The following is a 27,101-nucleotide window of genomic DNA, read 5'->3' on the forward strand; positions in this document are numbered from 1 at the left end:
GGACGTACCCGGGCGGCGTGGCGAGAGAGCGCTGAGCTGAGTGTCTTGGGTTTTTATTTTAAAGATTTTGACCATATGAAAGATGGACGTAAAAAAACAATGCTCTTTCTCCCACCACAAAAAAACGTTATTGTTATTTTAAAAAATATATTCCTCGCTGTGTTTACTACTCAAGAAAGAAATGTGTGAGATAATGTACAGTATTTGTTTAGATGGCGATGAGTCACTTCACGACCGTCCCTTCCAAAGCCCGCCACCCCCCCTTGCAGCGTATCGAAAGTTCTCGGCCCTTCTTCCAGACGCTAGCAGCCTAGACAACTGTCAGATGCTAGACAGAGAAACAAGCAAGCAACACAGAAAAGTGGACCTCTGGACTTATTAGCTAGCTAAGCAACTCAACGGCACAACTTCAGTTTGGAGACTGATGCACAGCGATTGACATCAGCGTAATTTGGCACTAAAAGTGCAAACCCAAAATATAGCTAACGAGAAAAGCTGATTCTTAAAGCCAACAAGCGCGTTAGCTTTGATTTGTGGCGCAGCTCTCCTGCAGACCCTAGTTGGTAGCTAGCTCTAATCTAGGCAGTCAAAACTTGCAGTTGTGTGGTTTGCTAGTTAACGTCAGCTAGCTGAGAAGGAGAGGTTTGCAGAAAGAAGTGCTCCAGGGCTATGACTGCGGAAGAGGTGACCAACGAAGGACAGAACATCCCATTACCAATGGAGGGAGAGGATATCACGCAGAAGAAAGATGGAGGGGTTTTAAAGGTAACTAACTAACTAGCGGTCGTCACTAGTTACCACGGCCACAAAGTCTTAAACCCCGCCTATTCCTAATATTTATCTTCTTAAAATTTGATTTTAAACCTAACCGTAACCCTAACCACACTGTCAACCTTACACCTAAACCTAACCTTAATTTAAGACAAAAAGCAAATTTTTGTTGTCACGAATTTGTACGATATCGCCCATGTCGACTCTGCAGCTGTGTTAACTAGTGGAAACCTCCTAGCGAGCTAACAAGCTAGCGTTAGCATGCTCGCTATCTAGCCAATAACAATTCATTGAATGGCATAACCAGCTACCTAGCAGGCTTGAATGAAAATAAAAATGCAAAAATATTTTGGTCAGTTGGCTACAGTAGGGTAATTTAGATTAGTGAGATTTTGCAGCGCAGTCCATGATCTATATGCAACATTTGGGGTTTGCTACTGTAGTTATATCTGCGGGCTAAACTTAACTAACGTTAGCTAGCTGGCTAACGAGCTCCTCGCATCGTGACGTCACCTCGACCGTGCTAGCTTCCTAACCAGCCCCATCTTCCCCCTGTAGTATCCAGGTGCAGGCCCGCAGCAGCCTGTGACTAAAACCATAATATCGCCAACTACTGGCTGGTTGTTAACCAGGGGAGAATGACTGCAATCCTCGCATTGAAGCCACGAAGTTCAATGCCGACCATGGTTCTGCAGGCATTGTTAGGCTGACATGACGTTTTTAATAATGCCCTTTTCTGATAAAAACTAGTTAATGTATTTTTATTTAACCTTTAGGCAAGTCAGTTAAGAACAGATTCTTATTTACAATGACGGCCTAGGAACAGTGGTTAACTGCCTTGTTCAGGGGCAGAACGACAGATTCTTGTCAGCTCAGGGATTCGATCTAGCAACCTTTTGGTTTCTGGCCCAACACCCAAACCACTAGGCTACCTGCCCCCCAGTTCATTGCATCTGCCATGGAGCCCAGTTTCACAATATTACCATATGTCCCAGCTGCTTGCAGTAGTTTTGGAGTAATCACGAATTAAACAGGCCATATTTTAGGGCATTTTTCAACCTGGCAGCTCCTATTACTTCGTTCTATTGTGCACCGTGGCACCAACTCTCCTTCCGAAAGTTCTATTCCCAGTTTATTGTTCTATGTCACAATGGCTGCTTTGTTATTGTTGTCAATGAGATCTGCCCACATTTCTGGTAGTTAAAATGTAAACAACAACAAAAAAATACTCATGGAACTTTGAGGTTGTCCCATTGTTTACTGTAGGGAAATATAGGTACAGTGCCTTGCGAAAGTATTCGGCCCCCTTGAACTTTGCGACCTTTTGCCACATTTCAGGCTTCAAACATAAAGATATAAAACTGTATTTTTTTGTGAAGAATCAACAACAAGTGGGACACAATCATGAAGTGGAACGACATTTATTGGATATTTCAAACTTTTTTAACAAAGCAAAAACTGAAAAATTGGGCGTGCAAAATTATTCAGCCCCTTTACTTTCAGTGCAGCAAACTCTCTCCAGAAGTTCAGTGAGGATCTCTGAATGATCCAATGTTGACCTAAATGACTAATGATGATAAATACAATCCACCTGTGTGTAATCAAGTCTACGTATAAATGCACCTGCACTGTGATAGTCTCAGAGGTTAGTTAAAAGCGCAGAGAGCATCATGAAGAACAAGGAACACACCAGGCAGGTCCGAGATACTGTTGTGAAGAGGTTTAAAGCCGGATTTGGATACAAAAAGATTTCCCAAGCTTTAAACATCCCAAGGAGCACTGTGCAAGCGATAATATTGAAATGGAAGGAGTATCAGACCACTGCAAATCTACCAAGACCTGGCCGTCCCTCTAAACTTTCAGCTCATACAAGGAGAAGACTGATCAGAGATGCAGCCAAGAGGCCCATGATCACTCTGGATGAACTGCAGAGATCTACAGCTGAGGTGGGAGACTCTGTCCATAGGACAACAATCAGTCGTATATTGCACAAATCTGGCCTTTATGGAAGAGTGGCAAGAAGAAAGCCATTTCTTAAAGATATCCATAAAAAGTGTCGTTTAAAGTTTGCCACAAGCCACCTGGGAGACACACCAAACATGTGGACGAAGGTGCTCTGGTCAGATGAAACCAAAATTGAACTTTTTGGCAACAATGCAAAACGTTATGTTTGGCGTAAAAGCAACACAGCTGTCAAACCCCACTGTCAAACATGGTGGTGGCAGCATCATGGTTTGGGCCTGCTTTTCTTCAGCAGGGACAGGGAAGATGGTTAAAATTGATGGGAAGATGGATGGAGCCAAATACAGGACCATTCTGGAAGAAAACCTGATGGAGTCTGCAAAAGACCTGAGACTGGGACGGAGATTTGTCTTCCAACAAGACAATGATCCAAAACATAAAGCAAAATCTACAATGGAATGGTTCAAAAATAAACATATCCAGGTGTTAGAATGGCCAAGTCAAAGTCCAGACCTGAATCCAATCGAGAATCTGTGGAAAGAACGGAAAATTGCTGTTCACAAATGCTCTCCATCCAACCTCACTGAGCTCGAGCTGTTTTGCAAGGAGGAATGGGAAAAAATGTCAGTCTCTCGATGTGCAAAACTGATAGAGACATACCCCAAGCGACTTACAGCTGTAATCGCAGCAAAAGGTGGCGCTACAAAGTATTAACTTAAGGGGGCTGAATAATTTTGCATGCCCAATTTTTCAGTTTTTGATTTGTTAAAAAAAGTTTGAAATATCCAATAAATGTCGTTCCACTTCATGATTGTGTCCCACTTGTTGTTGATTCTTCACAAAAAAATACAGTTTTATATCTTTATGTTTGAAGCCTGAAATGTGGCAAAAGGTCGCAAAGTTCAAGGGGGCTGAATACTTAAGCAAGGCACTGTATGTCTGTCTTTCGCCAAATATCTTGCAATATGTATATTTTCATTTTTGTCAAGTCGGACACCATTTAAACATGAGAACCTCCTCTTTCTAATTATGTAAGGCAGCGTACTCCGCTGTCATCAAACACTAGCCCCGGAATACCTTTTGCCCTTGGAACGTTGAGCCTCTCCCTTTGTTTTCCTATGGAGAGGCATGCTGGTATATTTTGCCAAATATCTTGCAATGTGTATATTTTCATTTTTTTTTCAAATCGTAAACCATTTTAATCAGGATAATCTCTTTCTAATTACATAAGGTTGGGCAGTATACTCTGCTGTCATCGATCGCTAGACCAGAAATAGTCAAAGTTGCAATTTTTTTCTTACTTCCTCATTATGCAGACATAAGCACACTTGGCACCATCGAGGTGAGGATGTTTACTTTCTACACAAGTTATTTTTCAGTTTCGTCCTAAGAGCAGATGGTAGTAGAAAAATAAAAAGGGATACATTTCTTTGTGCCTTTTAGGTGAAAAGGAATTCCAAGCATCACTCCAGTCAGAAGAGGCTCTGCGACCGTTCGATTCCATTCAATTGCTTTGGGCTCGTGCTAGTGTTCCAGCTTAGCCAACGTTCTTTTGCCATTTTAAAGCCTTGGGTGAATGCTTTAAAATGGCAAAAGAACGTTGGCTAAGCTGGAACACTAGCACGAGCCCAAAGCAATTGAATGGAATCGAACGGTCGCAGAGCCTCTTCTGACTGGAGTGATGCTTGGATACCAATATTTTTTTATATTACACCAGATGTATGACCTTGAACCGATTTATATAAAAAATCTAATAAAAAATCGTACACAGGATGTTTTTTTACCTTTATTTAACTAGGCAAGTCAGTTAAGAACAAATTCTTATTTTCAATGACGGCCTAGGAACAGTGGGTTAACTGCCTGTTCAGGGGCAGAACGACAGATTTGTACCTTGTCAGCTCGGGGATTTGAACTTGCAACCTTCCGGTTACTAGTCCAACACTCTAACCACTAGGCTACCCTGGCGCCCCATTTAGTAGCTAATGGCAGGCTGCAGTACCCCGGTCAGCCTTGGACTTGAGATAAGGGGGCAGCACTGAGCTAGCTTGCAATGTCACTTCACCTCAAACTCAAGTACCTCAAACTGCGCATTTTATGTCTTCATAGACAGGTTGGTTGTTGAAATACATCGTTATAGTTGTTGGTTGGCTAGCTTGCAAATTTTTGCATAATGTGACATCAGTCAAAAAACCTCCAAACAAGATATGGTATCAAGAACAACATAAAACTATACATGTCATCCTCTCACGAATGATGCAATTCCCCCTTGAGCCAATCAGTGTAATTTTGTAAATAAGCCAGTGAGGGCCTACCGAGTGGTGCAGTTGACAGTGCATGTCAGAGCAAAAACCAAGCCATGAGGTCGAAGGAATTGTCAGTAGAGCTCTGAGACCGGATTGTGTCTAGGCACAGATCTGGGGAAGGGTACCAAAACAATTCTGCAGCATTGAAGGGCCCCAAGAACTCAGTGGCCTGAATCATTCTTAAATGGAAGAAGTTTAGAACCACCAAGACTCTTGCTAGAGCTGGCTGCCCGGCCAAACTGAGCAATCGGGGGAGAGGGCCTTGGTCAGGGAGGTGATCAAGAACCCAATGGTCACTCTGACAGAGCTCCAGAGTTCCTCTGAAGATGGGATAACCTTCCAGAAGGACAACCATCTCTGCAGCACTCCACCAATCAGGTATTTATGGTAGAGTAGCCAGACAGAAGCCACTCCTTGTGCACCGGGGCCTCCCACTCTTCTCTCTCTTCTGGTAAGAGCCAGTTTTTGCTGTTCTGTGAAGGGAGTAATACATACTGTTGTATGAGATCTTCAGTTTCTTGGCAATTTCTCACATGGAATAGCCTTAATTTCACAGAACAAGAGTAGACTGACGAGTTTCAGAAGAAAGGTCTTTGTTTCTGGCCATGTTGAGCCTGTTATAATTAAGTCTGATTTGATAGAGCAGTCTGACTGAGCAGCAGCAGGCCCGTAATCATTCATTCAAACAGCACTTTCGTGCGTTTTGCCAGCAGCTCTTTCCAAGCACCGCGCTGTTTATAACTTCAAGCCTATCAGCCTAATGGCTGGTGTAACCAATGTGAAATGGCTAGCTAGTTAGCTGGGTGTGCGCTAATAGTGTTTCAAACGTCACTCGCTTTTACATTTGGAGTAGTTATTCCCCACAGCTTTTGTGGAGCGATGGGTAACGATGCTTCGAGTGTGGCTGTTGTCGACGTGTTCCTGGTTCGAGCCCAGGTAGGGGCAAGGAGGGGGACGGAAGCTATACTGTTACACTGGCAATACTATAGTTCCTATAAGAACATCCAATAGTCAAAGGTATATGAAATACAAATGGTATAGAGAGAAATAGTCCTATAAATACTATATTAACTACTCTTACCTTGGAATATTGAAGTCTCATGGTAAAAGGAACCACCAACTTTCATATGTTCTCATGTTCTGGGCAAGGAACTTAAACGTTAGCTTTTTTACATGGCACATATTTTACATGGCACACATTTTTACATGGCACATATTACTTTCTTCTCCAACACTTTGTTTTTGCATTATTTTAACCAAATTGAACATGTTTCATTATTTATTTGAGGCTAAATAGATTTTATTGATGTTTTATATTAAGTTAAAATAAGTGTTAATTCAGTATTGTTGTAATTGTCATTATTACAAATAAATAAATAAATAAATTGGCCGATTAATCGGTATCGGCTTTTTTGGTCCTCCAATAATCGGTATCGGCGTTGAAAAATCATAATTGGTCGACCTTTAGTCTACACCATATTTCTGATCAATTTGATGTTAACCTCTAGGTATGTGGGACGCTAGCGTCCCACCTGGCCAACATCCAGTTAGATTGCAGAGCGCCAAATTCAAATACAGAAATACTCATTATAATAATTCAGAAAAGATACAACTATTTTAGATAAGTTTAAAGATTAACTTCTTGTGATTCCAACCACGGTGTCAGATTTAAAAAATGCTTTACGGCGAAAGCATACCTTACGATTATTTGAGAACATAGCCCAGCAGACAAATCATTACAAACAGTAACCAGCCAAGTAGAAGAGTTACACAAGTCAGAAATGGAGTTAAAATTAATCACTTACCTTTGATGATCTTCATATGGTTGCACTCAGAAGACATTCATTTACTCAATAAATGTTCCTTTTGTTCGATAGTCTCTTTATATCCAAAACCCTCCATTTTGTTTGCGCGTTTTCTTCATTAATCCACAGGCTCAAACGCAGTCACAACAGGCAAACAAAAAATCAAACTAAATCAAATCAAATCAAATTTTATTTGTCACATACACATGGTTAGCAGATGTTAATGCGAGCGTAGCGAAATGCTTGTGCTTCTAGTTCCGACAATGCAGTAATAACCAACAAGTAATCTAACTAACAATTCCAAAACGACTATCTTATACACAGTGTAAGGGGATAAAGAATATGTACATAAGGATATATGAATGAGTGATGGTACAGAGCAGCATAGGCAGGATACAGTAGATGGTATCGAGTACAGTATATACATGAGGTGAGTATGTAAACAAAGTGGCATAGTTAAAGTGGCTAGTGATACATGTATTACATAAGGATGCAGTCGATGATATAGAGTACAGTATATACGTATGCATATGAGATGAATAATGTAGGGTAAGTAACATTATATAAGGTAGCATTGTTTAAAGTGGCTAGTGATATATTTACATAATTTCCCATCAATTCCCATTATTAAAGTGGCTGGAGTTGAGTCAGTGTCAGAGTCAGTGTGTTGGCAGCAGCCACTCAGTGTTAGTGGTGGCTGTTTAACAGTCTGATGGCCTTGAGATAGAAGCTGTTTTTCAGTCTCTCGGTCCCAGCTTTGATGCACCTGTACTGACCTCGCCTTCTGGATGATAGCGGGGTGAACAGGCAGTGGCTCGGGTGGTTGATGTCCTTGATGATCTTTATGGCCTTCCTGTAACATCGGGTGGTGTAGGTGTCCTGGAGGGCAGGTAGTTTGCCCCCGGTGATGCGTTGTGCAGACCTCACTACCCTCTGGAGAGCCTTACGGTTGTGGGCGGAGCAGTTGCCGTACCAGGCGGTGATACAGCCCGCCAGGATGCTCTCGATTGTGCATCTGTAGAAGTTTGTGAGTGCTTTTGGTGACAAACCAAATTTCTTCAGCCTCCTGAGGTTGAAGAGGTGCTGCTGCGCCTTCTTCACGATGCTGTCTGTGTGAGTGGACCAATTCAGTTTGTCTGTGATGTGTATGCCGAGGAACTTAACTTGCTACCCTCTCCACTACTGTTCCATCGATGTGGATAGGGGGGTGTTCCCTCTGCTGTTTCCTGAAGTCCACAATCAACTAGTATCCGTTAAGTTCGTAGAAACATTTCAAACAATGTTCATAATCAATCCTCATGTTGTTTTTAGCCTAAATAATCGATAATATTTCAACCGGACAATAACGTTGTCAATATAAAAGGTAAACAAGAAAGGCACTCTCAGTCGCGCCCATGAAAAAGCTCTGTGACACGGCAGGGTCCACTCATTCAGACTGCTCTTACTCCCTAATTTTTCAGAATACATGCCTGAAACAATTTCTAAGACTGTTGATATCTAGTGGAAGGCATAGGAACTGCAATTTGAGTCCTAAGTCAATGGATACTGTAATGGCATTGAATAGAAACCTAAAAATAAATAAAAAATCCTACTTCCTGAATCGATTATTCTCAGGTTTTCGCCTGCAAAATCAGTTCTGTTATACTCAGACACTTTTAATAACAGTTTTGGAAACTTTAGAGTGTTTTCTATCATAATTTGCAAATAGATTCATTAAAAATCCTACAATGTGATTTTCAGGATTTTTTTTCTCATTTTGTCTGTCATAGTTGAAGTGTACCTATGATGAAAATTACAGGCATCTCTTATATTTTTAAGTGGGACAACTTGCACAATTGGTGGCTGACTAAATATATTTTTGCCCCACTGTATGTGGTAGAGATAAACCATGGCCAGTAGAGAGGAAAGGAATCTAGGAAAGGAGGCAGGGCATAAAATTTACATTTTGGTCCACCAGCCACTGTGGCAGGTAGATTTAAAAAATCTACCGGCCATTCAAATGTTTTACTGGACAAAATTACACCAACAAAACACCAAAAAACGGATGAGCATGCTTTGTAATGTTTCTAAAACAAATATTTTACTAGTAAGAAATGTGATATTGTTTTAATTTGAGTCTTTTACCCAAAATATCACAGATAAAACATTTTCACTTGCCCCTTTAAGGGTGGGAGGTTACCATGGTAAGACGACAAGTCATTTTGTGCCTGTGAGATTGGGTTTGACAAGTAGAATCGTTGTCTTCTCTTCCCTAGCAATTGTAACTTAAACATAGAGAAATAACCTAGCTTGTGAACAAAACAATACAAATGGCCAAGTGGCCAAGTAACGCGAGGAAAAGTCTCACTTCAGTAGACTTTTGTTTCAAGTAAATATAAGATTCGTTGTTCTTTGACTTTGTGCGATTTAATTTACCAGCTATGAAACAAAATGCCAGAATACTTTGAAAACAGCTACTGCAGCAATTATTTTACTATAAACGTGTTCATACTTGACTTTTTATTCACAAATGTGATTTAAATGCTTGCACTGTGGAGCCCTGACCACCCGTGAGGAAAGGAATCTAGGAAAGAAAAGTTCACATGTATGTGGTAGGGATTAACCACTGCCATTATATGGCGATAGTATTGGTTTTAGTGACAGGCTAGTTTCAGTCTCAGGCTGCTGTGGGGTTGCAGCTGGGTGCATCTCACTTCCCCATGTAATCATAGATTTTATCATTGCTAGGAAGTTTGTACGGTCACTGAAATATGTGTTTCTGCAGCTAACTATCAAATGTCTAGTCATCACTATTCAGACTTAGCAGTGATCTAGAAGTGTCGTAGTTTTGGCTAGAAGGTTCTGGCCTGGGTATAAGCATTTCATAGTTTCTTGTTTGTCAGCAAACATATCTGGTTACCTAGACGTTTTCTAGAGCCTGCCATATTTGGGGGGGGGGGGGGGAGATTCTCATTCTGGTTTTGGTGACCTGACCCTTCCCAGCTGAATATCCTATTTCTGCAGGCAGTGTGGCTGGTCAATGTTGTGTGTGAGAGTGACTGTCAGTCATTCTGGCCCATGGTGTATTTCGCTAAAGGCATACTTGCAGTACATGGTGTCTCAGACAGTTTCCACATCATCACACAAATAAATCACCCTTTGAACAGTTTGAGCCCACAACCCAAGACCTAAACACAACAGCAGCCTAAAGTACTAGACTACATAAAAGTAAGCATGCATCTGTTAAGAAATTGACTGTCAGAACTGTTAGAGCTCTTAGAACCTCCATGGATTGATGAGGAATTTAAAAACTGTATGGTTGAAAGAGATGGGGCAAAAGGAGTGGCTAATAAGTCTGGCTGCACATCTGACTGGCTGACTTACTGCAAATTGAGACTTATGTGACAACTCAACAACAGTTGTCTGTACAACAGTTTTGTACAGTTGTCTGTACAAAACTGTATTAAAGGTCGACCGATTAAACGGAATGGCCGATTTAATTAGGGCCAATTTCAAGTTTTCATAACAATCGGAAATCGGTATTTTTGGACACCGATTTGGCCGATTTTCTTTTTTTAAAAATTATTATTCTTTTTTAATTATTATTATGGCAGAACGACAGATTTTTACCTTGTCAGCTCGGGGATTCAATCTTGCAACCTTACAGTTAACTAGTCCAACGCTCTAAACACCTGCCTTACATTGCACTCCACGAGGAGCCTGCCTGTTACGCAAATGCAGTAAGAAGCCACGGTAAGTTGCTAGCTAGCATTAAACTTCTCTTTAATAAACAATCAATCATAATCACTCGTTAACTACACATGGTTGATATTACTAGTTTACCTAGTGTGTCCTGCGTTGCATATAATCGATGTGGTGTGCATTCGCAAAAAAGGACTGTCGTTGCTCCGTGTACCTAACCATAAACATCAATGCTTTTCTTCAAATCAATACACAAGTATATATTTTTAAACCTGCATATTTAGTTAATATTGCCTGCTAACGTGAATTTCTTTTAACTAGGGAAATGGTGTCACTTCTCTTGCAACAGAGTCAGGGTATATTCAGCAGTTTGGGCCGCCTGTCTCGTTGCGAACTGTGTGAAGACTATTTCTTCCTAACAAAGGCAGCCAACTTCGCCAAATGGGGGATGATTTAACAAAAGCGCATTTGAGAAAAAAGCACAATCGTTGCACGACTGTACCTAACCATAAACATCAATGCCTTTCTTAAAATCAATACACAGAAGTATATATTTTTAAACCTGCATATTTAGCTAAAAGAAATCCAGGTTAGCAGGCAATATTAACCAGGTGAAATTGTGTCGCTTCTCTTGTGTTCATTGCACCCAGAGTCAGGGTATATGCAACAGTTTGGGCCGCCTGGCTCGTTGCGAACTAATTTGCCATACGAGCAGGCTCGTAAACATTCATTCAAACAGCACTTTCGTGTGTTTTGCCAGCAGCTCTTCGCAATGCTTCAAGCATTGCGCTGTTTATGACTTCAAGCCTATCGACTATCGAGATTAGGCTGGTGTAACCGATGTGAAATGGCTAGCTAGTTAGCGGGGTGCGCGGTAATAGAGTTTCAAACGTCACTCGCTTTGAGACTTGGAGTAGTTGTTCCCCTTGCTCTGCATGGGTAACGCTGCTTCGAGGGTGGCTGTTGTCGATGTGTTCCTGGTTCGAGCCCAGGTAGGAGCGAGGAGAGGGACGGAAGCTATACTGTTACACTGGCAATACTAAAGTGCCTATAAGAACATCCAACAGTCAAAGGTATATGAAATACAAATGGTATAAAGAGAAATAGTCCTATAATTCCTATAATAACTACAACCTAAAACTTCTTACCTGGGAATATTGAAGACTCATGTTAAAAGGAACCACCAGCTTTCATATGTTCTCATGTTCTGAGCAAGGAACTTAAACGTTAGCTTTTTTACATGGCACATATTGCACTTTTACTTTCTTCCCAAACACTTTGTTTTTGCATTATTTAAACCAAATTGAACAGGTTTAATTATTTATTTGAGGCTAAATTGATTTGATTGATGTATTATATTAAGTTAAAATAAGTGTTCATTCAGTATTGTTGTAATTGTCATTATTACAAATAAATAAATACAAATCATCCGATTAATCGGTATCTGCTTTTTTTTGGTCCTTCAATAATCGGTATCGGCGTTGAAAAATCATAATCGGTCAACCTCTAAACTTGTATTATGAAGCCAAGATCAATGATATAAAGAATTATGGAAAAAATGTAGGATTACTTTTAAATGAAGTTATGGGCAGAAAGATAAATTCAACAACATCAGATGGAGTATTTATCACAATCATTTGATGTTGCCAATTATATTAATGATTACTTCATTGGCAAAGTGGGCAAACTTGAGCAGGAAATGCCAACAATGAACAGTGAGCCATTGTATTCATGCATAAAAAAAAAAAATGAATGAAAAGCATTGCACGTTTTGAATTTTGTGAAGTTAGTGTGGGAGAGGTAGAAAAATAATTGTTAACAATCAATAATGACAAACCTGGCATTGACTACTTAGATGGAAAGATACTGAGGGTAGTAGTTGACTCTAGCCACTCCTATCTGTCATATCTTTAACCCCTGTTTGGGTCTGTAGGACCAATTGTCAGTGTTTACTAAACGAAATGATACAATTTTTTCAACCTGAGACTCATTGGCCTTTGCTCATTTTCTGTGAAGAATATGTGCAATAACACATTTTCATTGAGTGCACACTGTGCACCCCGCTACACATTTATATTACATATGTGGTGTTTGGGTCCACTGGACCCGAGGGGAATAAGTGTGTCTTGGTGAAAACAAGTAAAAAATTAAACAAAGGTTTGCTGTGTGCCTTCATTCTGTCTTCCTCCTCCCTGGGCCTGCTGTTTCAACATAGGCAGGGAGACAGACAGGTTCTTGGTGCTGTCTCCTGCTTTTCGCACACTCTTTACCTTTTGTAGTGTGTGAAACTACACAATGTCTTGATGTAACCAGCACAATATTATTACAATAGATAATTTTGATACATTGCGGTGAATTTTTTATTTATTTTTACACTCTACCCCAGCCAGGTGCCAATTGGGGGAGGGACACAACCAATAAATAGCTTTGCATGTGTGGCTCCTTACCACAATCAATCAGTATGGCAAAAATAATCTCTGCTCAGAGGGAGAGAAGCTAGTGTGGAAGGAGTGTCTTCCACTTTGGAAGATGAAGAGCTCAGGCCTGTTCCATGTATTCAACCACTATCAATTGCTCTAAGTTTGACACATTCCCAGTGTCCTACGTGCCAAATAAAGGCAAAAATGTGGTACTCATGAGTACGCTACATAGGGATGGGAGAATCTGTGGCCAGGAACATCAAAAACCAGAAATCCTAATGGATCACAATGCCACAAAAGGAGGGGTGGACAATTTAGACAAGCTGGTGACTGACTATAACTGCAAAAGAAGAACCCTACGTTCTTGGACATCTCGGCATGCAACGCGTTTGTCATCTGGATGGCATTGAACCCAGATTGGGACAGAAAGAAGCTGCAGAGGAGATGGCTCTTTCTCAAGGATCTGGGCAAGGTATTATTAAGACCTCTAATCCCGAGGAGGCAACATATCCCAAGGACCCCAGCTTCTGCAGCCATGGTGAGGAGGATTCAGGAGGATGCTGGCTCCCCATCCGCTCGATCCACAGAACCAAGAACTCCAATACCAGAAGTATGTGTGTGTGTGTGTGACTCTCCTACCTTGTTGTACTAAACTCATCAAAAAAAGAAACGTCCCCTTTTCAGGACCCTGTCTTTCAAAGAGAATTCGTAAAAATCCAAATAACTTCACAGTTCTTCATTGTAAAGAGTTTAAACACTGTTTCCCATGTTCAATGAACCATAAACAATTAATGAACATGCACCTGTGGAACGATCGTTAAGACACCTACAGCTTAGACGGTAGGTAATTAAGGTCACAGTTATGAAAGAGGCCTTTCTACGGACTCCGAAAAACACCAAATGAAAGATGCCCAGGGTCCCTGCTCATCTACGTGAACGTGCCTTAGGCATGCTGCAAGGAGGCATGAGGACTGCAGATGTGGCCAGGGCAATAAATTGCAATGTCTGTACTGTGAGACGCCTAAGACAGCGCTAAAGGGAGACAGGACGGACAGCTGACCGTGGTCGCAGTGGCAGACCACGTATAACAACACCTGCACAGAATTGGTACATCCGAACATCACACCTGCGGGACAGGTACAGGATGGCAACAACAACTGCCCGGGTTACACCAGGAACGCCCAATCCCTCCATCAGTGTTCAGACTGTCCGCAATAGGCTGAGAGAGGCTGGACTGAGGGCTTGTTGGCCTGTTGTCTGGTGAGGACCTGCCTTACATCACCTGCAACAACGTCACCTATGGGCACAAACTCAGCGTCGCTGGACCAGAGAGGACTGTCAAAAAGTGCTCTTCACTGATGAGTTGCGGTTTTGTCTCACCAGGGTTGATGGTCGGATTCGCGTTTATCGTCGAAGGAATGCGCGTTACACCAAGGCCTGTACTCTGTAGCGGGATCGATTTGGAGGTAGAGGGTCCGTCATGGTCTGGGGCAGTGTGTCACAGCATCATCAGACTGAGCTTGTTGTCATTGTCTGCAATCTCAACGCTGTGCGTTACAGGGAAGACTTCCTCCCTCATGTGGTACTCTTACAGCAGGCTCATCCTGACATGACCCTCCAGCATGACAATGCCACCAGCCATACTACTCGCTCTGTGTGTGATTTCCTGCAAGACCGGAATATCAGTGTTCTGCCATGGCCAGCGAAGAGCCTGGATCTCAATACCATTGAGCACGGAGGGAATCAATAGTAAGCAGCCTTTTACTGGTTCTAACAGCAGACCTATATAAGCTTGCTGCCAGCTCTTAGCAAACTGTTGGAAAGAATGGTGTTTCACCAAATACAATGCTATTTCTCAACATGTACTGCACTGACACAATTGACTGATGATTGGTTGAAAGAAATGGATAATAAGATTGTGGGAGCTGTACTGTTAGATTTCAGTGCAGCATTTGATATTATTGACCAAAACCTGTTGTTGAGAAAACAATGGTGTTATGGCTTTTCAACCTCTGCCATATCTTGGCTTCAGAGATGTTGATTTATTTATTTATTTATTTTTTATTTCACCTTTATTTAACCAGGTAGGCAAGTTGAGAACAAGTTCTCATTTACAATTGCGACCTGGCCAAGATAAAGCAAAGCATTTCGACACATACAACGACACAGAGTTACACATGGAGTAAAACAAACATACAGTCAATAATACAGTATAAACAAGTCTATATACGATGTGAGCAAATGAGGTGAGATAAGGGAGGTAAAGGCAAAAAGGCCATGGTGGCAAAGTAGATACAATATAGCAAGTAAAACACTGGAATGGTAGATTTGCAATGGGAGAATGTGCAAAGTAGAAATAAAAATAATGGGGGTGCAAAGGAGAAAAATAAATAAATAAATTAAATACAGTAGGGAAAGAGGTAGTTGTTTGGGCTAAATTATAGGTGGGCTATGTACAGGTGCAGTAATCTGTGAGCTGCTCTGACAGTTGGTGCTTAAAGCTAGTGAGGGAGATAAGTGTTTCCAGTTTCAGAAATTTTTGTAGTTCGTTCCAGTCATTGGCAGCAGAGAACTGGAAGGAGAGGCGGCCAAATAAATAATTGGTTTTGGGGGTGACTAGAGAGATATACCTGCTGGAGCGTGTGCTACAGGTGGGAGATGCAATGGTAACCAGCGAGCTGAGATAAGGGGGGACTTTACCTAGCAGGGTCTTGTAGATGACATGGAGCCAGTGGGTTTGGCGACGAGTATGAAGCGAGGGCCAGCCAACGAGAGCGTACAGGTCACAATGGTGGGTAGTATATGGGGCTTTGGTGACAAAACGGATTGCACTGTGATAGACTGCATCCAATTTGTTGAGTAGGGTATTGGAGGCTATTTTGTAAATGACATCGCCAAAGTCAAGGATTGGTAGGATGGTAAGTTTTACAAGGGTATGTTTGGCAGCATGAGTGAAGTATGCTTTGTTGCGAAATAGGAAGCCAATTCTAGATTTAACTTTGGATTGGAGATGTTTGATATGGGTCTGGAAGGAGAGTTTACAGTCTAACCAGACACCTAAGTATTTGTAGTTGTCCACGTATTCTAAGTCGGAGCCGTCCAGAGTAGTAATGTTGGACAGGCGGGTAGGTACAGGTAGCGATCGGTTGAAGAGCATGCATTTAGTTTTACTTGTATTTAAGAGCAATTGGTCGATTAGAAAGGCCTGCTCGCTAAAGTGTTTCAGGGAGCGTTTTACAGTGATGAGTGGAGGTCGTTTGACCGCTGACCCATTACGGATGCAGGCAATGAGGCAGTGATCGCTGAGATCTTGGTTGAAAACAGCAGAGGTGTATTTAGAGGGCAAGTTGGTTAGGATGATATCTATGAGGGTGCCCGTGTTTAAGGCTTTGGGGAGGTGCCTGGTAGGTTCATTGATAATTTGTGTGAGGTTGAGGGCATCAAGTTTAGATTGTAGGATGGCTGGGGTGTTAAGCATGTTCCAATTTAGGTCGCCTAGCAGCACAAACTCTGAAGATAGATGGGGCGCAATCAGTTCACATATGGTGTCCAGAGCACAGCTGGGGGCAGAGGGTGGTCTATAGCAGGCGGCAACGGTGAGAGACTTGTTTTTAGAGAGGTGGATTTTTAAAAGTAGAAGTTCAAATTGTTTGGGTACAGACCTGGATAGTAGGACAGAACTCTGCAGGCTATCTTTGCAGTAGATTGCAACACCGCCCCCTTTGGCAGTTCTATCTTGTCTGAAAATGTTGTAGTTTGGAATTAAAATGTCTGAATTTTTGGTGGTCTTCCTAAGCCAGGATTCAGACACAGCTAGAACATCCGGGTTGGCAGAGTGTGCTAAAGCAGTGAATAGAACAAACTTAGGGAGGGGGCTTCTAATGTTAACATGCATGAAACCAAGGCTATTACGGTTACAGAAGTCGTCAAAAGAGAGCGCCTGGGGAATAGGAGTGGAGCTAGGCACTGCAGGGCCTGGATTCACCTCTACATCGCCAGATGAACAGAGTAGGAGTAGAATAAGGGTGCGGCTAAAAGCAATAAGAATTGGTCGTTTAGAACGTCTGGAACAGAGAGTAAAAGGAGGTTTCTGGGGGCGATAAAATAGCATCAAGGTATAATGTACAGACAAAGGTAAGGTAGGATGTGAATACAGTGGAGGTAAACCTAGGTATTGAGTGATGAAGAGAGAGATATTGTCTCTAGAAACATCATTGAAACCAGGAGATGTCATTGCATGTGTGGGTGGTGGAACTAATAGGTTGGATAAGGTATAATGAGCAGGACTAGAGGCTCTACAGTGAAATAAGCCAATAAACACTAACCAGAACAGCAATGGACAAGGCATATTGACATGAAGGAGAGGCATGCTCAGTCGAGTGATCAAAAGGGTCCAGTGAGTGGAGAGGTTGGTTGGGGGTCACGGCGATTTAGACAGCTAAATCGGTAGCAAGCTAGCATAGGAGCAAGCTAGCATAAGATGGAGGTCTGTTATTAGCCAACTCTTGCGTTCCGTCAGTAGATTAGTGGGTTTCTGTGTGGTAGATGGGATGAATCCAAATCACACAACAACAACAAAAATAAAAACAATAGATATAGTTATAGAGGCCCAAGAAGAAAAATAAATAAATAAATAAATAAAAATAAAATAAAAATTGTCCGATTGTCTATTCAGATAGCAGCCGATAAGATAGCCAACGGCTAGCAGGCCGCAGATGGGCGCCCAGGCAACGTTGCGCCGGAGGAGCCAGCCGGACAGTTCCCTCAGGTAGACAACGTCGGCAGTCTAGCCGTGAAGGCCCGGTGGGGCTCCGCGTAGGCAGCAAAACGGGTCCGGATAGGTGACTGCAGCCCAGGAGTGATTGATGGAACTCTTCAGCTGGCTAGCTCCGGAACAATTGATGTTAGCTCCGGAATCGACGAAAGCCGATAGTCACTCGGATAGCAGCTAGCTAGCTGCGAGATCCAGGCATGGACTTCCAGAGCCAGCGGCCGAAATCAGGGACATGGAGAGAAAAATTGGTTCGATATGTTCCGCTCCGAGCCGCGCTGCGCTGCACCGCGCCGTACAAAACTGGCGATAGATTCTCGAGCCAAAGGACAGCCGATGACCACAAACCGTGGTCAGCTGAGTACCAACGATTAGCCAGTAAATAAGCTAACTAGCTTCTGAACTGGCCCCTGAACCAGCTTCAGAGTAGCTTCTGGACCAGCTTCTGGCTAGCTCCCGGCTAGCTTCTGGCTAATTTCTGGCTAGCCTCTCGGAGGATCACAGATCTGAGGTAAATAATACTTTTTTATATAAATATAAATTGGTGAAATGGATTGCAGGAGAGTGTTCTGAAGATGAGTTTTTGGAAAATTAAAAATGTATGTGAAAAAAAAAGTTGTAAATATATATATATATATATATATATACGGGACACGACAGGACGAGGACAAAAATACGTCTGAACTGCTATGCCATCTTGGGAGAAAAAAAAATCTAATAGATAATAATAATAATAATAATAATAATAATAATAATAATAATAATAATATAATAATTGATCTAATAGAACTCAGAGGGTTTTCTTTAATGGGAGCGTTTCTAATATCAAACATGTAAAGTGTGGTGTACTGCAGGGCAGTTCTCTAGGCCCTCTACTCTTTTCTATTTTTTACCAAGGACATGCCACTGGCATTAAACAAAACGTGTGTCCATGTATGTTGATGATTCAACCATATACGCATCAGCAACCACTGCTAATGAAGTCAATGAAACTCTTAAAGAGTTGCAGTCTGGTTTGGAATGGGTGGCCAGTAATAAACTGGTCCTGAACATCTCTAAAACTAAGCGCATTGTATTGGGTACAAATCATTCCTTAAGTGCTATACCTCAGCTGAATCTGGTAATGAATGGTGTGGCTGTTGAACAAGTTGAGGAGACTAAATTACTTGGCGTTTAGCTTTTCACAGTCCCCAAATCCAAAACAAATTCCAGAAAGTGTACAGTATTATATAGAGCCATTATTGCATGGAACTCTCTTCCATCTCATATTGTTTTTAATGAACAGCACACCTGGTTTAAAAAAAACTGATAAAGCACAACGCCTCTCCCCTATTTGACCTAGATAGTTTGTATGTATTGATATGTAGACTACGTGTGCCTCTTTTACATACATTTTTTTAATTGATGAAGTTCTGTCCTTGAGCTGTTCTTGTCTATTTAATGTTCTGTATTATGTTATGGTTTGTGTGGACCCCAGGAAGAGTAGCTGCTGCTTTTGCAACAGCTAATGGGGATCCTAATAAAATACCTAACACTACCACAGACCGACTATGCCATACACTGCTACAGCATAACTAACCTTCACTGTCGCTCTTTCCCTCTCTCCCTCTCCTACATCTGTAGTTGGTGAAGCAAGAGGGCACAGGGACAGAGCTGCCTATGACGGGGGACAAGGTGTTTGTTCACTATGTTGGCACGCTGCTGGATGGAACCCCATTTGACTCCAGTCGCGAACGAGGAGAGAAGTTCTCCTTCGAGCTGGGCAAAGGTGTGTGTGTGTGTGTGTGTGTGTGTGTGTGTGTGTGTGTGTGTGTGTGTGTGTGTGTGTGTGTGTGTGAAGTACACGCCAGGTGATCAAAACATTTGACGTGTGTGTGTGTAGGTCAGGTAATCAAGGCGTGGGACCTGGGAGTGGCTACTATGAAAGTAGGAGAGATTAGCCAGCTGATCTGTAAACCAGAGTACGCCTATGGCACCGCCGGCAGCCCCCCGAAGATACCCCCCAATGCTACTCTTGTCTTCCAGGTAACCTTCTGTCTGTCTGTGAGGGATTAAGTCTGTTTTAGGTAAACATTCGGTGTCAACATTGACGTGTGTGACTGGGTGCTTAAATTGAGGTTTTGTGTGTGTGTGTGTGTGTTAGGTGGAGCTGTTTGAGTTTCGAGGGGAGGACATCACTGAGGGAGAGGATGGAGGAATTATCCGTCGCATCATCACTAAGGGAGCGGGATACTCCAAACCTAATGAAGGAGCTGCCGTAGAAGGTACACACACAAACATATCATCATCAAAAAGGAACAGGGATATTCCAAACTAAGACCTACTGTACAGGCTACAATCGCTCACACCTTTCTCGGTCTCTTTCCCCTGCAGTGTGCGTGGAGGGCAGCTGTGAGGGCAAGGTCTTTGACCAGAGGGAGCTGAAGTTTGAGTTGGGAGATGGAAAGAGTCTGGGTCTGCCAAGTGGGGTGGAGAAAGCCCTGACCGCCATGGAACAGGGAGAGGAGTCACTCTTCATCATCAAACCCAAGTAATATACACACATACATTATAAACCTAGTCTACATACAATGTTGTTATTTTGAGAAATATACACTGCTCAAAAGAATTAAGGGAACACTAAAATAACACATCCTAGATCTGAATGAATGAAATATTCTTATTAAATACTTTTTTCTTTACATAGTTGAATGTGCTGACAACTAAATCACACAAAAATTATCAATGGAAATCAAATGTATCAACCCATGGAGGTCTGGAGTTGGAGTCACACTCAAAATTAAAGTGGATAACCACACTACAGGCTGATCCAACTTTGATTTAATCATCAAATCAAATCAAATGTATTTATATGGCCCTTCGTACATCAGCTGATATCTCAAAGTGCTGTACAGAAACCCAGCCTAAAACCCCAAACAGCAAGCAATGCAGGTGTAGAAGCACAGTGGCTAGGAAAAACTCCCTAGAAAGGCCAAAACCTAGGAAGAAACCTAGAGAGGAACCAGGCAATGTGGGGTGGCCAGTCCTCTTCTGGCTGTGCCGGGTGGAGATTATAACATAACATGGCCAAGATGTTCAAATGTTCATAAATGACCAGCATGGTCAAATAATAATAAGGAAGAACAGTTGAAACTGGAGCAGCAGCACGGCCAGGTGGACTGGGGACAGCAAGGAGTCATCATGTCAGGTAGTAATGTAATGTCCTTAAAACAAGTCAAAATGAAGCTCAGTAGTGTGTGTGGCCTCCACGTGCCTGTATGATCTCCCTACAACGCCTGGGCATGCTCCTGATGAGGTGGCGGATGGTCCCCTGAGGGATCTCCTCCCAGACCTGGACTAAAGCATCCGCCAACTCCTGGACAGTCTGTGGTGCAACGTAGCGTTGGTGGATGGAGCGAGACATGATGTCCCAGATGTGCTCAATTGGATTCAGGTCTGGGGAACGGGCGGGCCAGTCCATAGCATCAATGCCTTCCTCTTGCAGGAACTGCTGACACACTCCAGCCACATGAGGTCTAGCATTGTCTTGCATTAGGAGGAACCCAGGGCCAACCGCACCAGCATATGGTCTCACAAGGGGTCTGAGGATCTCATCTCGGTACCTAATGGCAGTCAGGCTACCTCTGGCGAGCACATGGAGGGCTGTGCGGCCCCCCAAAGAAATGCCACCCCACACCATGACTGACCCACCGCCAAACCGGTCATGCTGGAGGATGTTGCAGGCAGCAGAACGTTCTCCACGGCGTCTCCAGACTCTGTCACGTCTGTCACGTGCTCAGTGTGAACCTGCTTTCATCTGTGAAGAGCATATGGCGCCAGTGGCGAATTTGCCAATCTTGGTGTTCTCTGGCAAATGCCAAACGTCCTGCACGGTGTTGGGCTGTAAGCACAACCCCCACCTGTGGACGTCGGGCCCTCATACCATCCTCATGGAGTCTGTTTCTGACCTTTTGAGCAGATACATGCACATTTGTGGCCTGCTGGAGGTCATTTTGCAGGGCTCTGGCAGTGCTCCTCCTGCTCCTCCTTGCACAAAGGCGGAGGTAGCGGTCCTGCTGCTGGGTTGTTGCCCTCCTACGGCCTCCTCCACGTCTCCTGATGTACTGGCCTGTCTCCTGGTAGCGCCTCCATGCTCTGGACACTACGCTGACAGACACAGCTTCTTGCCACAGCTCGCATTGATGTGCCATCCTAGATGAGCTGCACTACCTGAGCCACTTATGTGGGTTGTAGACTCCGTCTCATGCTACCACTAGAGTGAAAGCACCACCAGCATTCAAAAGTGACCAAAACATCAGCCAGGAAGCATAGGAACTGAGAAGTGGTCTGTGGTCACCACCTGCAGAACCACTCCTTTATTGGGGGTGTCTTGCTAATTGCCTATAATTTCCACCTGTCCTCTATTCCATTTGCACAACAGCATGTGAAATGTATTGTCAATCAGTGTTGCTTCCTAAGTGGATAGTATGATTTCACAGAAGTGTGATTGACTTGGAGTTGCATTGTGTTGTTTAAGTGTTCCCTTTATTTTTTTTGAGCAGTGTATACCCAGAGAACACACCATTATATTGGCTGAGTTGTGTGGCTGTGTATGGATATCTAATTGTAGTGTGTGTCGATATGAATTTCTAAGTGTGTGTGTGTGTGTGTGTGTGTGTGTTAAGGTATGGCTATGGAAATATAGGAAGCAGCAAGTACAGTATTCCTGGTGGAGCCACTCTGCAGTACAAACTCAAACTGACCACCTTCGAGAAGGTATGACCCCTCACCCTTTAGCAATATCAACCAGAGAGCCCTGTCCAGAGACATGCCTTAGGCATTTTATTCATGACATTTCCAAACTGTTTACCTACTAAGTGTACCCCAGATTAGTCTGGTGTTTTGAGAGGTGATTTGCTGGCTGACTGAAGCATTTCCTGTTCCCCAGGCTAAGGAATCCTGGGAGATGAACTCAGCAGAGAAACTGGAGCAGAGCGTCATCATTAAGGAGAAAGGAACACAGTACTTCAAGGTTTAGATTTGTCATTTAGCAGATCCAGAGAGACATACAGGAGCAATTAGGATTAAGTACCTTGCTCAAGGGCACATCGACAGGTTCTTAACCGCTAAGCTACCTGTGTGTGGGTGGAGGGAAGTAGCTTCAAGCAGCAGTGCAGTATAACTAGCCAGGTCACCCGTGATACAAGTCAGTATTAGACATCCAGCCTTGTCTGGGGATGTCGGGAGATGATGTGGAAACGCGCTGTTGCCTTTAAATAAGTAACATTTTTGCTAGGGCGGTGGGGTTGGTGGATGGGTTTAAGCGTCTGCCTCTGGTGCAAAAGGTTGCATGTTTGAAACCAGCAGCAATGGAAAGTTGTTTTTTAGATTTTTGTTTTAAGCCTATCCCAAACCTTAACCCTTACCGTAGCCATTTGCAGTTAATGCCTAACTTTAAGATTTCGGAGATAACCTGAAACACTTTGAAATTTGATGTTTGAGAAACCTGGATGAATGTATAATTCTGAGGTGAGACTGTGTGAGCTTGTTTAGTATAATGTGTGTGTGTGTGTGTGTGTGTGTAGGAAGGGAAGCATCGCCAAGCGTCTGTCCAGTATAAGAGGATTGTGTCATGGCTGGAGAATGAATCAAGTTTGCCTGAGGGGGAGGACCAGAAAGCTAAAGCCTTGCGATTGGCTGCTCACCTCAACCTGGCCATGTGCTTCATCAAGCTTCAGGAACCAAGCTCTGCCTTCGACAACTGTGACAAGGTACACACAGACTTGATTAGGAGACACACACACCTGACCTGACTTTATCTGAACATATCTGACTTCCTAAATATTCCACACCAAACCTATTTCCCCACTTACTTTTGGTTTCTGCTCTCTCTCGCTTGTGTGCGAAGGCCCTGGAGCTAGACGAATCCAATGAAAAGGCTCTATTCCGGAGGGGGGAGGCGCTGTTTGCCATGAAGGAGTTTGATAGGGCGAGAGCAGACTTCCAGCGCGTCTCCCAGCTTTATCCTAGCAACAAGGCCGCCAAGAGCCAGGTACTGTACTAGAATGGTCTTTATGTGCCCCGTCTAAACTTCCCTCTCCTCTCATCTGGATGTCCATCTCTGCTTGCTCTTTGTCTGATCCGGGGCTCTCTGTCTGCCTTCTCAGGTGGCTCTGTGCCAGAAACAGATTAAGGAGCAGCATGAGAAGGACAAGAGGCTCTACGCCAACATGTTCCAGAAGTTCGCAGAGAGAGACGCCAAGGTGAGTCAAACAGCCAACACACTACACATTTCCTGTAGCCACGCTACACTTCCCCTAGCTCCTACAGATTAAACTCTTCCCCTAGCCCCAAGGTGAGTTGAGATTGAATACTGGAGAGACATCAGAACAGATTAACCCACACTTAGCATCATATAAGAAAGCGTTCCACAGGGATGCTGGCCCATGTTCACTCCAATGCTTCCCACAGTTGTCAAGGTAGCTGGATGTCCTTTTGGGTGGTGGACCATTCTTGATACACACAGGAAACTGTTGCGTGTGAAAAACCCAGCAGCATTGCAGTTCTTGACACACTCAAACCAGTGTGCCTGGCAGCTACTGCCATACCCTTTTCAAAGGCACTTAAGTCTTTTGTCTGGCCCATTGACACTCTGAATGGCACACATATACACATTCCATGTCTCAACTGTCTCAAGGCTTAAAAATCCTTCCTTAACCTGTCTCCTTCCCTAAATCTACACTGAAGTGGATTTAACAAGTGACATCAATAAGGGATCATAGCTTTCACCTGGGTGACCTGTTATGGAAAGAGCATGTTCTTAATGTTTTGTATACTCAGTGTAAATTACTGTTTTAATGTCTCTCTCTTTGTTTCTGCTGTGATGAACAGAAGGAGGCTGACAAGGGGACGGAGAACGTAGGTGGGATGGATGTAGAGGAGAGTGGAGGACAGGAGTGATGACTACTGGAGAAAGATGTCAGACTGTGTCATGAAGACTTTTAAAACTTCAGACATTTGTGTTTATAAAGAGAGAATGTGTTTGTGATAAGTGTGTGTGTGTCCATGGCTCAATTGTATCCCCTGTGTGAGTGTGTGTGTGTGTGTGTGTGTGTGTCTGTGTGCTATCGTCATGGCAGCTAGCTGGCTGGGTGGGCCTTCTGTAGCTGACTGCACTCAGGAGGTGTGGCTAAAAGGAGTGCCCCCCCATCCCTCTGGTTAGCATGTAGCAGGCTGTCCCTCCCTCCACCACTCCCACTACCCCCCCCCCAGTACTGGGTGTGCGTATTTGTGTGTGTGTGTGTAAACCCCCCTTTCACCCAGCAAGGGCTAATCCCCAAATCCCCTTCACTTCTCACCACCTTCCAAGGCCAACTGATCAACTCCTGGGGACTGCTTTGTGTGTTTGTGTGACTGCGTGTCCGCACATACACATGCGTGACAGTAGCAGCTCCCTCTCTAGCTAACTAAACGTTTGCTCTCTGCTTCTCAAACGCACTGTATGTTCTTACTCTGGGTTTATGATTTCTCTTAATTGTTCTTCATGGGATGATGATTTACTTCACACCTAGAAAGGTGTGTGTGAAGCAGCTTAAGCCGCTTCTTCTGGTCAGACTGAACCAGTATCAAGCTCAGTCACATTACATATATAGTCTTACTGTAGTCTGTCTGCATTCCAAATGACACTCTATACCTTGTAGATCAGGGTTTCCCAAACGCGATCCTGGGGCCCCCAATGGGTGCACGTTTAGATTTTCCCCCAACATTACACAGCTGATTCAAAGAATCAAAGCTGGATGATAAATTGGTTAATTGAATTATCTGTGTTGTGCTAGGGCGGGGGGCGGGGGACCGAGTTTGGGAGATCCTGTTGTAGATGACTCAATATGCCCTACTTTTTGACCAATGGTCAGAGTTGGCTACTAAAGTAGTGCACTATATATGTAATTGGTGTTATTTGAGATGCAGACTTACTGCAATCTTATTCTTGCATACAGCATCTCCAGCAGACCTGGCTCTAGGTTCAGCTAAACACGGTCCTGTGAAGCAGAGCAGCTAGGGAGTGAGATTGGTCAGGGTTTGGGGTGTCAACTGCATGCTGGTTGGTTGGGGGGAGGTCTATCTGATTGGAGCATCACGATTGGTTCTCAGACTAATAAACAGAAATTACTCAAACTCTGGTCTGTCTCCTCATTTTTTGTACTTCGGTCACTGTATCTTTTGACCAATCGATTTTGTAGTATACAGTGGAAACAATAAAAGTAGTTTTTACAAGATTCAAATGCAAACTAATTGGGTGAACCAAAAGCAATTCTCCCATATAAGAGCCATATAAATCAGTATACGTGGCCAATATAGAGCTCAAACCTACCACCCTCTTCTGTAAACCAGCTATCTGAACCAGATCTGGATCGACATTATCCTAGATCAGACCAGAGTTGTTGAAGTTATTGTTCTGTTAACTGTGGATATGAACCCACCACAAACAGGAACTAGGCTAACTCAGTTCACTAGACATTTGTGTTCAGTTGGTGGTGGGTCAGTAGTACTGACCATCAGCTGAACCTGTCTCTCCTTTCACCTGCATGGCTGCTTAGGTGGCCATGACATTATCAGGTGGCTCTACTTCCTGTTTCCTTCACATACAACTGTGTCCTGGTTTCCATCTCATTGAATAGGTAAACATGCTCAGGTCACATGCTGTGGCTGGAGATAAAGGAGGGAAAACCAGCCCGGTGAAAGCAACATGATGGATGCGTAGCTTATATCAGATTTTTGCTTTCACCTGTAGTTCTTTGCTATCAATGTAAAAGAGGACAGGTTCCCATGGAATGAATTCAATATTGTAGCTACTTCAGTTACGGATTTTATTTTCTATATGCTCTTATAACCTTGTATACAAAGACTTCTGTATGAAGACTTAAAGACGGCCTATCCAAGGCTTGAACGTTAGATTTCTCTCCCCATTGCAGGGTCACTGCTGGGTAACACACACATTGGGTTACTGGGCGCCAAGGCAGGGCCATCCGCAGTGTCATCTTACAGACACTGACTCTTCTGATGAACACAGGCTGTCACACACTCTGACATAAGCTATTCAATCCCTAGCGATAGAGCTGCCAGCATAGTTTGACTATGACAACAAAACACTGAACAGGACCCGGTGTGATGCTTCCGGATACATTAACTTGACCATACAATAACTTCTCCACTGGCAGTGGTCTAAAAAATACCAAATGGTAATACTTAAGTAAAGATACCTTAATAGAAAGACTCAACTGAAAGTCACCCAGTAAAATACTAAGTAAAAGTAAATGTAATTGCAAAAATATACCTAAGTATCAAAGTATAAGTCATGTCAAAGTGCTTATATTAAGCAAACCAGACAGCACAATTGTCTTTTTTGTGT

The 27,101-nt window shown here is 43.1% G+C and overlaps 1 protein-coding gene across 1 annotated transcript; it reads left to right on the forward strand.

Moving 5' to 3' along the window:
* LOC139372778 (peptidyl-prolyl cis-trans isomerase FKBP4-like) lies at nucleotides 1–25,867 on the forward strand. Its single transcript, XM_071112584.1, has 11 exons — nucleotides 1–765; nucleotides 19,337–19,481; nucleotides 19,596–19,738; nucleotides 19,857–19,977; nucleotides 20,087–20,243; nucleotides 22,378–22,468; nucleotides 22,641–22,724; nucleotides 23,278–23,463; nucleotides 23,601–23,744; nucleotides 23,860–23,955; nucleotides 24,584–25,867. The coding sequence occupies exons 1-11, from the start codon at nucleotides 670–672 to the stop codon at nucleotides 24,650–24,652; spliced, it is 1,332 nt and encodes a 443-aa protein (XP_070968685.1). The 5' UTR covers nucleotides 1–669; the 3' UTR covers nucleotides 24,653–25,867.
* The last annotated feature ends 1,234 nt before the right edge of the window (nucleotides 25,868–27,101 follow it).

This window comes from Oncorhynchus clarkii, chromosome 2, assembly GCF_045791955.1.
Source record: "Oncorhynchus clarkii lewisi isolate Uvic-CL-2024 chromosome 2, UVic_Ocla_1.0, whole genome shotgun sequence".
Lineage (NCBI taxonomy): Eukaryota > Metazoa > Chordata > Actinopteri > Salmoniformes > Salmonidae > Oncorhynchus > Oncorhynchus clarkii.